General features: G+C 34.6%; 1 protein-coding gene and 1 long non-coding RNA gene across 2 annotated transcripts; one reads left to right on the plus strand and one right to left on the minus strand.

Moving 5' to 3' along the window:
* The first annotated feature begins 4,090 nt into the window (after nt 1–4,090).
* On the plus strand, nt 4,091–5,387 carry LOC117100694. Its single transcript, XR_004444165.1, has 3 exons — nt 4,091–4,199; nt 4,970–5,128; nt 5,260–5,387. It is a non-coding gene; the product is annotated as an uncharacterized LOC117100694 (long non-coding RNA).
* Nucleotides 5,388–8,872: 3,485 nt separating this feature from the next.
* On the minus strand, nt 8,873–16,536 carry LOC117100698. The gene is made up of 11 exons (XM_033240483.1): nt 16,365–16,536; nt 15,077–15,186; nt 14,713–14,829; nt 14,164–14,442; nt 13,572–13,755; nt 13,001–13,126; nt 12,746–12,852; nt 11,964–12,503; nt 11,434–11,506; nt 10,978–11,049; nt 8,873–10,057 (listed from the first exon to the last, which is right to left on the minus strand). The coding sequence occupies exons 1-11, from the start codon at nt 16,534–16,536 to the stop codon at nt 9,828–9,830; spliced, it is 2,010 nt and encodes a 669-aa protein (XP_033096374.1). The 3' UTR covers nt 8,873–9,827.
* Nucleotides 16,537–16,994: the final 458 nt, after the last annotated feature.

Consider the following 16,994-nt stretch of genomic DNA (forward strand, 5'->3'; position numbering starts at 1 on the left):
CTGTCTCTTATACACACTGTATTCAGCGCAGGCTGTGTTTGAACCTACCAGGTACCCACTTGTACTCCTGGGTGGAGAGAGACAACCGTAGATAAAGTGCTTTGCCCAAGGACACAAGCGACTTGCACAGTCACATGATTAATGAATCAATTCAATTCAAACTAATCAAAATTGATTGGAAATTGAACTTGAGAATACTGCTAAAATTGTTTGCCAATGTTCCAAAAGATATAGTTTCTATGTTAAGATTTCTCAAACAATTTAGGCATGTTAAAGTGTTTTATATATTGCTCTGCTTATGCATCTAAATTACAGAATTAATTACAGAATTGACTCAAAATTGTGGTATTTTATTTTTATTTATTTTATTCAATTTCCAGGTAGATCTATTAATAATGATACAATGAGAATACAATACTTTGAGAGTATATAAAAATGAAATGCTGAAATTTTCTCATAAAATGCAGATAGAAACAAATACAATAAAACATAATGAAATCGTCAACGAATTAACATTCATGCATTTAAATTGCTGAACACAGTATATCAACAAAGAGCCAATTTAAATTACTAATGTTTTTTAATCTTATTATCTACTTTGCGCCTTTGATATTTTATTAATTGGCGACGACTAACAGTATAGCTACCGTATATCGGCGCTGATTACAGCTGTACGCTCGCCTATGGTTGCTGGTGGTGAAAAGTGTCCCCTCGGATACCGACTATATTTTTTTTGCTTTGTTTTGTTTTGTTATTTGGAATTGAGTACCCATTAATTCTGTCAAAGAATCTCTAAACTTTTTTATTTACTAATGTTTTTTAATCTTATTATTTACTTTGCGCCTTTGATATTTTATTAATTGGCGACGACTAACAGTATAGCTACCGTATATCGGCGCTGATTACAGCTGTACGCTCGCTTATGATTGTTGGTGGTGAAAAGTGTCTCCTCGGATACCGACTATAAACCGTTGGCCTAGTACGGTATATCATCATGTGCATTTTAAAGCACTGAGTGCATCTTCCTATCAGTTTCTGTTGTGGTATTTGTCTTTCCTTGTACCAAACTCTGGACATCTTGGACGGGAAGCAAGCAAGGCTAACCAAAACTGATGGCCTACTCGATGAATACTTCGATCATGGCTGTGATGCAATTTCTGCAGGTATGCATTATATCAATCGACCGACCGACAGACAGGAGGATCCATCAGTCAATTATTATTATTAAATTATACAACTTATACATCAAACAATCAGTCAGTCAATCAATCCATATCAATCAATCTATTTTGATCAATCAAACCATTTTATTTCAATAAAATCTTTTAAATACACGAAACACGAAAAAAAAATATAATAATAATAATAAATAATAATTCTGGATTTATATAGCGCCTCACGTTGACACAACCTCGACGCGCTTAACAATAACAGAGAAGAAGAAAAAATAATTAAGTTCAAATGATTGGTTTGATGATTATCAATAAATGTCAAAAAGATAAGATTATCAAAAAGATAAGATGGGTCTAGGCCCATCGCCTTTTTCCACCTATCCTTTTCCTACCCGGTTTTATCCAGTGGCGTATCTACGGGGGCGGTGTGGTGGGGGTGGGGGCGAAATTACTCGCGCCTCCCCCCCCCCCACGCCCAAGTCCACCCAAAAAATCACGGTCAAGTAGTTAAAAATCACCTAAAATCAACTTATTTTGCAAATTAGCGCCCCTCAACTTTATCATGCCAATCAACTGATCATCGAACCCACCAACTTCACCTTCGCACCCCACATCAGTTCCCCATTTCAAGACTTCTAGATACACCACTGGTCTTTTCCCATCCTACCTTTTGCAACCCGGTCATTTTGTCAACCGGCATTTTGCCACCAGGCCTTGTGTAGGCCGAATCCTAAGCCCGTTACCTTCCGGCCTTTTGTTTTTTTATTTTTGTGATTTTAACTAAAATGTAAAAAGTACAGCTTAGGCTATTTTACTCATGCACAAAATGTAGTTTGAAGTTAACACGCACACTGATTGAAACCGTTTACACGAACAGCCCTTGTTCAGTGATCGAATCCGTTTGCAAAGAACATTGTCACAATGAACAAAAACCCGTTCGTGTACATAACTATTTTGCCATTTTCATTTTATCATATTTGTGAATTTACTCTTGTTAATGTGTAACATATTTTGCTATTTATAGAATTCTTAATGTATGATATTTTATAGCTTGCTAATTATTACATTCCGTAATGGACAAAATGTTGCAATCAAGATTACTTTAATTTCTGCAAAGGTTTAATAACTGCTGATGCAAGTGACCGTTGTACAAATTGTTGTACAATAGTCTTTGGCTGCAATAGACCATGAGTATCGCCGAAGAGGCAAGCTCAATCTATGTTTAGTAGGCCTAGAGTTGCTCATACACTACGCCTTCTTTCCAGGGCCAAACACAATATTTAAAGCCAGGCTCCAGAGGAATTTTTTTTCTCATTGTAGGGGGCCTACATATGTTGTAAAACTGATTTTTCTATGACATGAAAAACACATTTCACGAAAAAACTCGGAAGCGGTTGATGAGATACAGATTTTGCATGTTTAAAAACTGAGGGAAAAGGGGCCTAACCACCATTTTTTCAAGCTCCCAACCCCCCCCCCCCCCTCCCAGTTATTCAAAAATCTGTATTAACCGCTTCCGAGTTTTTCGTCAAATACCCTTTTCGTGTCTTAGAGAAATCAAACGTATCAAAAAATTGTTTTCTCCGAAGCTTGGCTTTAAAGTTCGCTAATGCCCTGTTACCGCTTACCATCCCTAGCTAGAGGAGCTGTGTTCTTCTTTATTCAATTTTTTCTCGTGTACATAGCTTTCTAAATGTGCCGTTAAAGGACTCCTTTCTATGTGGGTATGTATGCCTACAGTGGCACTCAGGTCATGCGGGGAAATGTTTAGAAACGCTAAATTTTAAATTTCTTTTCAAGATTTCAAAACTGACACATCGTCCTCGACCACCTTTGCCTAAAATATATTCGACTGTCTCTTATACACATCTAGATGTGTATAAGAGACAGCACACACTCAAGCCCCATGGGGGAATTCCATTATATATATATATATATATATATATATATATATATATATATATATACTGTTTAAATAAAACTCTATAAAGCAATGCGGTGCAAAGATTTATAAATTGTAAGAAAAAAATAAATGTTCTTCTTTCAATACCGACTAAATTACATTTTTTTAAGGCTTACTCAAACCTGTTCTTAGATGCTAATTAGAAACAAAAATAGGATAACTTCATTATGATATAAAAAGAGGCCTATCAAAATGCTACAGTGCTTTTTAAAATTTAAATTTCAACATATTATATCTCTTCTTCTGATTAGGTTTGATGCGGCTGAATCACAAGGAGCCATTGCAGTTACCCAGTTTATTACTGCTTTAATAGGTCCAGGAATATGGTCCTATGAAGTAAGATCATCCTTTCCTCCTTTTTAAAGCTTTTTTCACATCTTCCAACCCTTTGGAACTCATTCATCAAAAGCAAGAGATGCCTCTTCCATACACCTTTTTAAATCCTAGCGTGTCTATTCAAATAAACGAGTTCTTGTAATCTCGAAAGCTCAGAAGAGGAGAGTATAATGGAGGCAGTAGAGTATATTTGGCCCTAACAGCCACCCATACAAACACATTTATTAATCAATCACAATCAAGACCTATTAATCAATCAGCCAAGTGTTTATAGAGCTCCTCACTATTCCATACACCTTATTAAATCCTAGCGTGTCTTTTGAAATAAACAAGTTTTCGTAATCACGAAAGCTCTGATTATGGCAGTATAATAAAGGTAGTAGAGGATATTTAGCCCTAACGGCCGCCCATACAAAAAGATCTATTAATCAATCACAACAAAGATCTGTTAATCAATCGGCCGAGTGTTTCTGGACACGTAACACGTAAAAACCTCAAAATTTGAAAGATTTTAAACTGTAATTATTTGACATGATAAAACGGGTGTTTGATTTCATACGCACCAGGATTTAGTGCATTAACGTTCAATTTTGTTCGTAATTTTGTTTTGTATTTCAGATATATGGATATAGAATAAACTCTGTCTGCTAATAGTTTCTACAATTGTGTCCTTGGTTGCTCTACATAGATCATTCAAAATCATCTTTAGTGGAGAATAAACGGTAGCCGTGAGTGGTTTGTATATTGTTATGCCATGCATGCCAAATATTGTAAATATTGTGATTAAAAAAAATCATTTGTTTTTAATATTTTATATCAACATGCTTTAATAAAAAATATTTAAATTATCCAAATCTTAGTTTTCGTTACTGAATGAAAGTTAAACATGTTATCTATCAACTAGTTCTTTTTTTCTGGTGAGTGCCAGTGAAGCTGGGAACAACAGATTCATTCCCATTACCATTTTACCTTTATCAGTATAGTATCATTTTCATCATCATAATCATATCATCGTGACTGTCGTCGTTATCATCAATGTCATTGACATCTGCATGGTGATCTTGGTAATGATCACAAGAAAGGCGGTTTGTGTCAGCGATTTCCATTCTGTTTATTAACACCAAACGCTGAATAATCTCGGCTGGTGCCAGCCATCTTTAGGTACCCCAAGCTACATTGTAAACAGGCTGTGAAATGACTCAGGATGTTTCAGCCCTATGTGCTAGCAATTCATGGCATACAAAATATAGTAATATATTACCTAAAAGTTTCTTTCGGGTCTTGATTAGGTTGATAATATTTTTTTTTCTAAATCACGATCATCATTACCAGCACAGTATTAATTTCTTTGTCATTATTATCAAAATAATTACAAAATGTAGGCCTAAGTAACGCAGGAAAAAGAATATCATGGATTTACTGACCTTATATGATACGAATGCATTGAATAATTTGTTGTTATACATTGTATTCAAAAAAATTACTTGTTTTGTTTCAGAGCACAAGTGTAATATCCCCTGTTGTTCTTCTTGTTGTTTTTCTGGTTCTTGCTACAGTGGTTATACAGAGTTCACCAACACAATTATTTCAAAATAACTGTTGTTTATTCATTCTTACGTTTGGCATGGTTTCTGCAAAAATAACTAACAAACTGATTGTAAGTTGGAGTTATTGTTCTTATTGTAATTATTATTGAAATATGAATTTTAGGGGTTTCTTATAATTAGATTAAAAATAATCCGTGTTGGTTAACAATTTAGTTAATGCGAGTTTCAAATTTTTTGATAGGTGGCACAAATGTCGAAAAGTCCTGTAGATTTTGTTGATACCGCTTTTATTGGTCCAATGATGATATTCGTGAACCAATACATGGGGTTACCAATTTCTAATGAAAACATTGTACTTTGCGCAGCTTTGGTAAGTTTTTTTTTTAGTTTTTTTTCTGAAATTATTGAACCGTTGCTTGAAAATTTACTAATGAGATGAATGTTTAAAAAAAAGTTCTACAATTAATCAATAAACTTTGGTTTAACGCATCCTCATTAATAAGCGGAGCGCGGTCCTCACGAAGGAGGGTAATGTGGTGTCCTTTCCAGCAGAGCTGATTACTAATTTTGTGCAGAAATGAAAACCCAAGTGTATTTTGCCAAGATTCAACAACCAAAGGCATTGGGATGAGAATGCTAGTTTTCACAATGAGCTACTTTATTAAGTGTGTTAGCCCAACGTACTGCAGGATTGGTGATAGAGCATCAGGGTCTTAATGACAAGCTTAAGTAAAGAACTCTGTGCAGTTACAATTGACATAAAATAGGGTTAAAATAGTCACTTTAAGAGGTGAAACTTACTTGTTTTTGGATTGATATTGATGGTATGTAATTATAAGCAAGACTATGTCAAGTTATTATTAAGTAGGTAACAGAATTCTATCAAAATGACTACCGGGATTTTTTTTTTGATTTTTTTTTCTTTTAATCCTTTCAAAGTTTATTAATTTTACAATTTATTCAGTAATTTCTGAGATATTTTAACTTTAAAAAAGAAAGAAAATAATCATCACTTTATGTATTTACAACAACGGAAGGGTATAGTTAAGCAAATTTTAGCCAATTTGGAGCTTTTGGATGGCAATGCATTAACCAGTTGCGTGGCGGAAAGGGTATTAAGGTATTATTCTAATACCCTCAACATTTCAAAGGTATGTTTTTATGCTCTCCCTGTTGAGTATTACGCATATTTTACATTATAGCTGATCTAGTTTGCGTTCCATAGAAAAGGTATTAAGAAAGTCATTCCTAATACTTTAAAGCCTATCTTTAATGTTGAAAAGATAGTCTCCAATACACGACCCTCACAATTTATCTCATTACAGAATGAGCTAATAATTAGTACAGAGCTATGCGACGTCGATGATGTCAAATACTCAATGTCATAGTCTTTGTACCGTGAATAAGATAGAACCGCCAGTTGACGTGTGACAAGGCGTTGCTAGCTAGCTAGGCCTAGGCCGTAACCCAGTCAGCCATAAAGTATATCAAAACTTGCTATTATTTCAATGATTTTATAGCAATAGTGATATAGTCTTACACCTTGTATTATTCAAATTAGTCGCGTATTGCCATTCTGACAATAGGTGTAGCCACCTAGAAGTTAGTCTAGCATAGACGCACAGAGAAAATACTAGGCTTAGTTAGGGAGATGTTACGCACTGCAGTTGGACTATTTTAAAAACACAAATTTCTATTGTTTGAAATTGTTTATTAGATAAATAATATGCGCAATAGTGGCGGATTAAGCTTGAGGGGAGGAGTGGAAGTGAGGTGTCGAAAAGCTATTTTATAAACGTACATTAGCTAGCGTAACACTGGTACTGGTACTGGTACTGGTACGGGCATTTATAATGCGCCTCTTCCTTGCGGTTATAAAGCGCAGTTCATTTCCCTGGTCATTTGGTCCACTTGCTAAGTGTTGCTGCTGGCAATCAGCAGTCCCTTTCCCTGGTCATTGGGTCCACTTGCTAAGTGTTGCTGCTGGTAATCAGCGCAGGAGCAGGCAACCCCACCAGGTACCCATTTATGTACCCATTTATACTCCTGGGTTGAGAGAAGCAAAGTGTCTTGCTCAAGGACACAAGCGAAATGCACAGCGAGGGATTGAAACCCAGACCTCGAGTTTGGGAAACCAAACCGTTCCCGCTGAGCCAAATCGCTTCTACACTGTCATACAATTTGTAAACACTCGGAATACGGTACCGCTATGAAGCTATGAACAAGGTAAGTCTTTAGTAACATTTTTAGTTCAACTTCAGAAGTTATATTTATTCCTGACACCCCACCCCCCCCCCCCCCAACTTCCTGGAAAAAAATTCTGTGTGTACCGGTACACACTTAATATAGCTATTTACTGTAATAGGAATGAGGAAAAGAAAAACATTAAAATACACTTCAGAAGACGGGAAAACTAATTTCTCGCCATCTAGGAATCAAAATTTCCTCGGAGGAGGACCCCGACCCCCGTTTCTATTTCAGGTTCATCGATTCTTGGAATAAAGAATATTATGTATGCAGCGACTCAATTTTTTTATGTACTGTATACACACACATAATAGGTCTACTAGTATTTACCGTAATAAGGATGAGAAATTTTACCTGAGCCTTTTCAAGAATGGGAAAACCTTAAAATTTGAAGAACTTAAAAGTCATTAAAAGACACCTCAGAAGTTGGGAAAGCTCATTTCCTGCCATCTAGGGATCAAAATTTTTCCGGGGGAGAACCCCGGACTCCCTTTCTCTTTGGGATTTATCGATTCATGGAATAAGAATACGTATGCAACTCATTTTTTTTTATGTACGTATACACATAGGCCTATTTACTGTATTAAAAAGAAGAAAGTTTACCTGACCGTTTTCAAGAGGGGAAAAAACTTGAATTTTTAAGAAATTATTAAAAGGCATCTCAGAAGGCTAAAAAGCTCGATTCCCGCCATCTAGGAATAAAAAAATTTCCGGGGGAGGACCCACAGACCCCCCCCCCCTTTCCTTTTGGGTTTTTAATGGAAAAAATGTGTTTTGATATTTAGTAGCAATTTTTAAAAGTGCCCTCTATTTTTAACTCAGGGCACATCATATTAAGTGTAATCTAATGTGATTATATTTTATTGTCATCAACCTTAATTAGAAATCCAATCAATTAACCTTTAAGTGACCTTATTCTACACAAAATATCTTGAGATTTTAGCAGCCATTATAAAAAGTGCCCTCATGGGCTTATGCACCACTATGGAACGCGCAGTCAGACAAATTGATTTCGGTCCTCTATAATTAAAGTTTCTAAAATTGTTTGTCTCCAAAAATACCCGGAGGTGCGGGTTTCAAGAACTTTTACATATTACATATTCCATTTTTATTTGTACTCGCTGGGTCACAATGTATAGGACTGATGTACTGTGTATGTGATAATGTGCTAAAGAAATTATTCTTGTGTTTCAGCCCTAACACGTTTCTTAAATTTGTTATCTTGTAAATTTGGTGTGCAGTTGACTTGATACGTTATTATACAATCATTTGTCTTCAAATGGCTGAGTGTGACGGAATGTATATGTTTGATATTATTTCAAAACCACCTAGTAAGGCAACTAGCCGGAAAGAACTGACTACACTTTGGTTCCTTGTGACACAGAGACCAAGAACATTTATTTGTTCTTTTTACACAATGGCCTCTGGCCAATATGAATATAGGTTAACATAAATTTAAAGAGCGATATGATCGTTTATACGTTTAAATGATAAATATAAACATTTAAATAAATCAATAATATTATGAACACTGGTGGATATTAAACAACTAAATTTGAATATAGATGGACTTGAACGAAAAAATGCAGGCTAATATCAGAATAAAATCCCGTCATAGTAATTTTATTATACAATTTCTTTATTCGTTATAGGACACATTCGTTGAGAACTATGCTACACGATGTATTATTATGTCCTTTATGCGAACACTGTTACCTTTCTTTGATGATTTATATATAATTTAACAGTGTTAAGTATAAATGTATATATATATAGGCCTATATATATATATATATATATATATATATACATATATTGGTATAAATAATATATATATTTGTATTAATATAATAATAATTAAAATAATAATTCAATCATAATAATAATAATTCAATAAGTCGATCATATTGCAAAAGTGGAGGATCACAAGGCTGAAGACGATTCCTCCACGTCATTTAAACTCATCATACAGGACGTTCGCCCTTATTTGGACTCGGCCCGTGAATTATTTTATCGTTTGTTGACATGAGTGTAGACTATGAAGAGGAGTCCCAGGCTAGAAGTAGTATATAATATATGGCCTATGCTAGGCCCAATTTATTTGTCCTGTTTACTGTATTTTAATGTAAGCTTGCTTATAATTTGTTACAGCAAACCTCGGAGGTATTACAGCAACAAGCATCACCGCACTCGACTGTTACATAAATACGATATTTTTATTGGTTCAAACAACATGTAAAATACGTTGTGGAAATTGTATTTCCTTGGCATACACAAAACATTAAAATACAGACGAAAACAGAAAACTAAAATAGAACATAAAAATGAAATACGTTACAAAAGTTATAAGATGTACAACAATTTAAAAATTGAAAACCAAATTTAAAAAACCTGATCAAAATTATAATAATTAGTTCTTAATTTTCAAATAATAATTAGTTGTCCCTTCTTGACCAAACATATTTGATTATTGTGCCTACGAAGTTGTACACCAGAACATCCTCTTTGCATACGTTTGATAGGGTAACAGAATCGCAGGAATATTACAGGAAGTTAATAAAATTAGTTTTCTTTAGTAGTATTTTTCCTGTGAACATATATACTGTTTGCTCGTGCTCCAAGATATGCTGGCCAACCCTGCTGTTTGAATGGAAGAATACGTGCGCATGGCGGTTGATTGCACTGGCATGATAAGTGTAATCTGTAAACTGTCATCTCGCCCATGTGCAGATTAAACGGGTACATCTGAAGAGGGTCTGTCCGCAATATGTTTTCAGTTATTTTCATAGACTCTATAAGTAAAAAAGAAAAAAATAAATAGTTCATTGAGTATTTAAGAAATTGAAGCCGGGCACTCCCCGCGTCGTACGACGAATAACTCCGCTCCCTGTAAGCGCCTCAAGCTCGGTTTCAATACAATATCCTGTCTGCGACAGTGTCGCAGACAGTTGTCGAAAAAGTTGAACCTGATTCTATGGCAACCGAGCGTCAGGCGACGCCGTCTGCTGATTGTCGGTGGCAGTCTGAATGGATCATTATCAAAATACGATCCGTTGCGCGCACGTCGTGGCGTTGAGTTTCTCATAGAATTGCGTCGACCGACGACCGTCTGGCACAGTGAGCGTCCGGTCCTTCGACCCCCAGCCTCAGTGTAACATCATTCGTGTGGTGAGGAATCAATTGGGCCTATTCTTCAAAAGTAAAGTTCTGAATGCTTTAACCATAATGTAATGTCGTGAACAATTAGGCGCACTTATTTAACATAGAGAAAAAAATACATTTTTTCCTAAACTTCCATATTTCCAAAACAAAAAATCGTGCGACCAAAAAGTGCTGTGAAAGTGAAGTTGGAATTAATTCGTTTTAATAAACAATTTAATCAATGGCATTAGTCTATGCCAACATGTTCTAGAAAATGCACATCAATTAATAGGCCGTAAGTCGGCATGCAGTCATAATGCAAGGTGAAAGTTAATTTTTTTAAAGTTATTTACAGTATGGCGCGAAAGAGTAAGTTCACCTGCGCGAAAAACGTATTGTGTTAATTATAATAGTGAACGTAAAGGGGCTTACGTGTAAAACCAATGTTATAAAGAAACATAACAATTTCAGAGTCATGTCAACTAATCTTGTGATATTTTCTATCTTAATTAATGAGGTTTGTTTCGAAAAGGATTTTAGGCTCTAAATTGTATTGTGTGTATCTCTTTACCAGTGTTATTTCCTTTGCACTCCTCTTCAACTACTTGGTCATATGCATCGTGATCCATTCCAAAATATTTACCTGAAAGAATTTAAAATGAAATTGTTTTAATAGCATTAAACCTGACCACCCAAAATACTTCTTACCGTCGTGTTTATTTAAATAAAATCACTGCCCCGCAGAACGTAATCTGCATTAATCCCTATCTATCTCTATGATTGTTTAATCTGAGTAACTAACGAAATGGAAATTAAAGCAAACTCTGTCTGTACACTAAGGAATATCGTGTTACATTTCGGACTTATGACTGTTATTTTAATAATAATAATAAGTTATTTTACATCTTAATTGACCTTTGATCCGTAACACAAACATAGTGTCTGTTGAACCTTCTATAAATAAAATGGCTTTCAAACGTGAATATATATGTTATTTTGTTGAGTTTTTTTTTTTTTTCAAACTCACTGTTACTATTCATTCTGTCCCCCTCTGCTGCCATTTTACGGTCAACACACTTCTGCTCATCTTCGGTTAGAATCTAAAGAACAGAGATAAATTCTGTTGTTATTGGGTAAGCAATATATTTATTATCATATTATAGTCGACATGATTAAATGTTTAAAAACATGTCTGGGTTTGCAAAAGTAGAAAAAAACACACATTAGAGAATTGAAAAGTATATCTAAAGACAATGATCTTGTCATATACAAATACTTCATGCAAGAAAGAACAGAAAAATATTGATTTGATGTTGAAGAGTATTGGCAGTCAGCACTGTTTCTTTGAATGTACATGTTAGTCTAATGCAAATTAACATAATGTTCAGAAGCCACTGTACAAAATCTGTCAAACTGTTGAACAAAACAAATCACTCTACTCGATCATAATTCATAGCACCAACATTTTCTAAATCTTTGAGCAAGTTAACAACTAAATGTTTCAAATTAATTATATGAATAAATACAAGATACCGCTTTTTATGCTTTATTCCATACCTCTGTCGGTGATGGATAAAACCAGTAAACTGGAAAGATCAAATCAATGCCATGATCATCACGACTCAGACTAGGAGCAAGTGTACCAGTTGCTATCAACCGTTGTAGCCCGCCAGAATCATGAGGGCCAGCGTGCCGTTTTGGTCTGTCGTGGTGTTCCGAATGTCTGTCACTAGAGTGCTGCCGTGTTCTATCACCATTTCGAGCCCCTTCAACGTTTAACTTAGAGTATCCATTTTCTCTCATCATTTCTTTAATTAGCTGCATTACTTTATGGTCCTTCAAGTGTTTTGAATGTTTATTTGGTGTTTCAGTAAATGTGTCTGTTTCAATGTTGTAATATGATCCTAATCTTTCAGACTCTTCCTCATAACTAAATAAAAAGTTATTTCCATATGAGCCCAATATATCATCTTCTGACTCAGATGTCTGATCGCCTTTATTACCGTGTTTCTGATTATTTAAAACGTCAGCTGAATCTACAGCGGTTGTCATGAGTTCTCCATTTTTATCAGTTTCTTTTTCATCATCTTTACTCTTCTGTATTGGTTAAAACAATAGATTTAGCATTTAAAGATATTCTATATTTAGATAATGGATAAAGTAGAATTGAAAAAATAGAAAATAGTTATACATATATTTGTAGTTTATATGTTATATGTGTAGTTGAAATATAAGCCGATCTTGTTTGCTAATATACGTTGTGTTTAAATGCATGTATTCTTCAACAAAATATCAATATATGAAGTACAGCCTTTATGTTGCTTGTTACATGACGTTACCTGTCTATCTATGACGTACTGCGCAGTCTCGGGATACTTTTCTAGAAACGCCTTTGCTAATAGACTTGTGTTCACACTATGCATGTATTCTTCGGAAGTATGACTAACTGAAATATCAAAAACACGTAAAAACACAATTACTGGAACGTTCTGTAGAAAGCTATGGAGGGCGCCAAGTGTTTAATATCGGAGTATGGCAACTTATTTGTACTCTAGTTCCCGGTTAGTTGGCGCAAATAGTAGTATTGTACTTACGAGAATCATAAATGATAGCACCAGGACTGCCAGTTATGGAACTCATTGCATAAAGACGTGAAAATGAACTCGTGTTAAAACGCACCATACACAAATCAGCTCTGCTTTTGGAAGACTGGAATGTAGCTAAGTGGAGTAAGAAAAATATTGAATATTTAAAAAGCCATCTAAAATATTCATAAACCTGTATTACAAGGTCGACAACATAATAATAATACAGTTTGAGTTCAGGAATACACGTAAAAAATGAAATTCAATATTTGAATAGCTTACTCAAGACTGACCTGCAACGACATAGAATGTTTCAATGATTAAACGTTTCCAAAATATTTCAAGCAATTGCTTTCTAACTGAATCAAGATGAACTGTGTAATGAAAATATGTCATCGCACAATGACATTAAGCTTACATAGAGGTTATAAAAGCATTACATAGACCATGCTTAGACCCAGTTGGAGACAGATCGCAGATCGAAAGTGTTTACTTTAGATTAATACGATCAAACTAAACATTTTCTTTCTTTCATCGAATAATTAAAACATTTGATTTTCTTCACTAATTAATAATTTACTTTTTGTAAATGAGAATTTGGTACTCTTGCCCTCGTGGTTTAAGCAATCTGAGGCGAAGTAAAGAAACATGTCTTGAGCAGTTCCTTCGACGTTAACGGTAAGTGGAGAGCTTTGAATGCTGCCAGAATGACGAATGAAGGGTTCCAGCAGAGGCTGACCTGTCCTTCCATCTAACACAGTCACCTACAATAAACAAATGAACTATTGAGTTAGAAATGCCACCAAGAGTTTTAACAATAAACCTTCTGTTTATACTGAAATATGCTCTAACCTGATTGGTAAAGAGGCAGGGAATAATCATAAACATAATATTGTACACACGTTTGCAAAAAAAGAGCATTAATAAATTTATTATTTTTATTTATTACAAATTTAAGAGAAAAAAAAAAGTAAAACACTATCGAGTGCCCGGTTTACAAAAAAATTGCTACTCTGCCGCTAACGTGTTTTCTGTAAATAGCTGTCCCGACGCAGTAAGGACGGCTCCGCGGCTCAACCGACCAACAAGCGTCGACGAAAGCTGTCCGCAATATGGTGTAGCAATGTTATGGAATCCAGGCTACGCATCATGCTTGTCAGGTACCAACTCACCTCAGAGTAATAGTAGACAGGGTAGGTTGGGCCGTGATTAAATATTACAAGAAAATCTGGAATATCGTCATCATTGAAAAAGCCGGGAGCAGGGGTTGCGTAGGTCTCCGACATCGGCATTGAGAAGTTCCATAGCATATCATAATTGTCGCCGTTTATAGCCAGTACTGTAGAGTTGAAGGTTGCTATGACAATATCGATCACACCGTCACGTGTTATGTCCAGCAACACTGGGGGAGTCATCACTCCCTTATATGAATCTTGATATAAACATCTTGCCTGTAGAAAAAGTTTACTAAGCAATTAAGGCAAACCAATGACAGATTGTAAAATCATTTCATTATAATGAAGCTTAAATAAACTGCGTTATAGTCTAATTTAAACAGTGGTTTCTCAAACCTGAATAGGTTATTGAATCTTTAAATGTTTCTTGCTGAAATCAATCTTATCAGGCCACCTGCCACGCCTTTTCTCGAAAATATTATTATAATTGCCTAGATAATATTCTCATAGATACTAGTAGGTGAAATTGGACGCTATGCAAATTACCATTTGCATATGACCACGAATGAAATCATTGAGTTTGATCACATAAAGTGCGCCTCCATGTGTTTCTCCGCCAGTTCCAAACAGTACAACCTTCTCTCCGTGGCTGTCGAAGTACACCTACGAGACAAAAACGTCAAATCAATTAAACGATCGATCAACAGATACTTTTGATAAAATCAATAAGATTAATAGTAACGAAGCTTCAATAGGGAACATCATAATACGAAAATAAAAAAGTAATAGTATATTTATTTGCTCTGTAAAGCTTAACATTACGTGAACTGTATTAGCTTTCGTTATAGATAGTTATGTCAGTTTCATCAAGTGAATTATATCATGAACATTAATGTACCAATAGCAATACCTGCGGTGAATAGTAGGATTCCATCCCGTCTGGAACCATAGACCAGGTAATTACATGCCCAGTTGCTCCGCTGAATAACATCAATCGGCCCGCATAACTCACATTTGCACCTGGGAGAGAAATACCATGGTATGTTCGGTGCTATTATAGTAGCTCGTAGTTAAGTAGGAATCTTCTCTATCCTACAAAACAATTTGATTAGCCATAATCTAAAATTTAAACACTTAAAAGATTTTGAAAACTAATATCATTTGTGTCGAATAAGTTGTATCTATTTAAACTATCAGCAGTAGAAGTTACAATAATAATACTAATAATAATAATAATAATAATAATAATAATAATAATAGATGGATTTATAAAGCACAAATTACAAACAAACGGGGTCTGTATGAGCTCGACAATACTGTAGGTAGGAAGACAACGAAAAATAGCATACTAAAAAGTAAAAAAAACAAAAGAACAAAAACAAAATAAAACAAAACAAAAAACAATAAAAACCAAGCTAGCATCCGAACCGAAGTATAGGCTTATACCGTCACGACCAACTAGAGGTCTGTGTTTATGAACTCTGATTAGTATCGTTAAGGCTTGATCTTTCTTGGGATCAGGTGCCTCCTAACCTGGACCAAATAACACAAGCTAGCGAGGTGAAACAATGAAATCAAAAAATGAGATAAATATAATTATTAAAGAGGCGAATAGAAATCTTCCTAAACTTAATGAACTACCTTTCTTTTTCTCTTGTTTCACGTCATTGATCAGAAATATATTTGTATATTGTTGGTAAATATATTTGTATATTGTTGGTAAACAATAGATTCATAATATAGTAAGCACAATGTACTTGAGGTGTCGTAAAATGAGCCAGCGGCGACATATCTGGTGTTATTATTAGCATTGGGTGGGGTGATAGGGTGCGATCAAAATGAGAGGGGCGCTAGCTGGATGAATACAATGATATGAGATAAATGTCTTAACTACGTTGGTGTAAAAAAAGCAGGAGCTAAACGCTTGTGGGTACTGCGCGCATTTATTTTGTGATAGAATATAATAGAACATGATGAACATAATTATATCAAACAATATATAAACAAGTACTGTATATCTATAAATAGTTGCTAGCAGGCAACATGCTTTCCATAAAATCGTTCTGTTGCTACATCGCGTGTAGCGATTTTATGGAAACCTGGTTATTTTTCCCAACCAGTGAAATTTTACAATAATAGAGTAACACTATAAAAAAAATGTATCACGTTGAAATTACTCTCTTCTTGCCGTAACTCACCTGGTTTCCTCAGTGGATCGCCGCCATGAATCGTTAAGATGTCTTGCACATCATCGCCATCAACGTCGTGGATGAACTGTGACGTGTAGAAGTTACTGATGGACACCTTGGCAGCATGGTTGTCAAACACCCATATTCGTCTGCCGTCACCTCCACTGATTAGTTCAAACATCTAAAATTCAAGCAAGAAACAGTCATATGGTAACGAAATGAATTCATCTATTGCATAATGCTCATTTGGCATGGTTTTTTTTTTAAAGTTACAGACCAGAGGAACATCAAGAAATTCGAAAGTTGAGAAATATGGATGTATATATATATGTATGTGTATATATATGTATATATGTATATGTATATATGTATTTATTATGTATATGTATATAATATACATATAGATACATATATATAATAGATACATATAAAATATATACATATAATATAATATACATATACATATATATATACACATATATACATATATACATATATATATATATATACATATACATATATATAAATATATACATACATATATAAATTCTTTCAATTTTATTCATCTATTTATAGGGCAATATACGTTGAGAGCTATATATATATATATATACATATATATATATATATACATATACA

Source organism: Anneissia japonica, unplaced genomic scaffold, assembly GCF_011630105.1.
Source record: "Anneissia japonica isolate Jap-2015-1 unplaced genomic scaffold, ASM1163010v1 scaffold288077_len231462_cov166, whole genome shotgun sequence".
NCBI lineage: Eukaryota > Metazoa > Echinodermata > Crinoidea > Comatulida > Comatulidae > Anneissia > Anneissia japonica.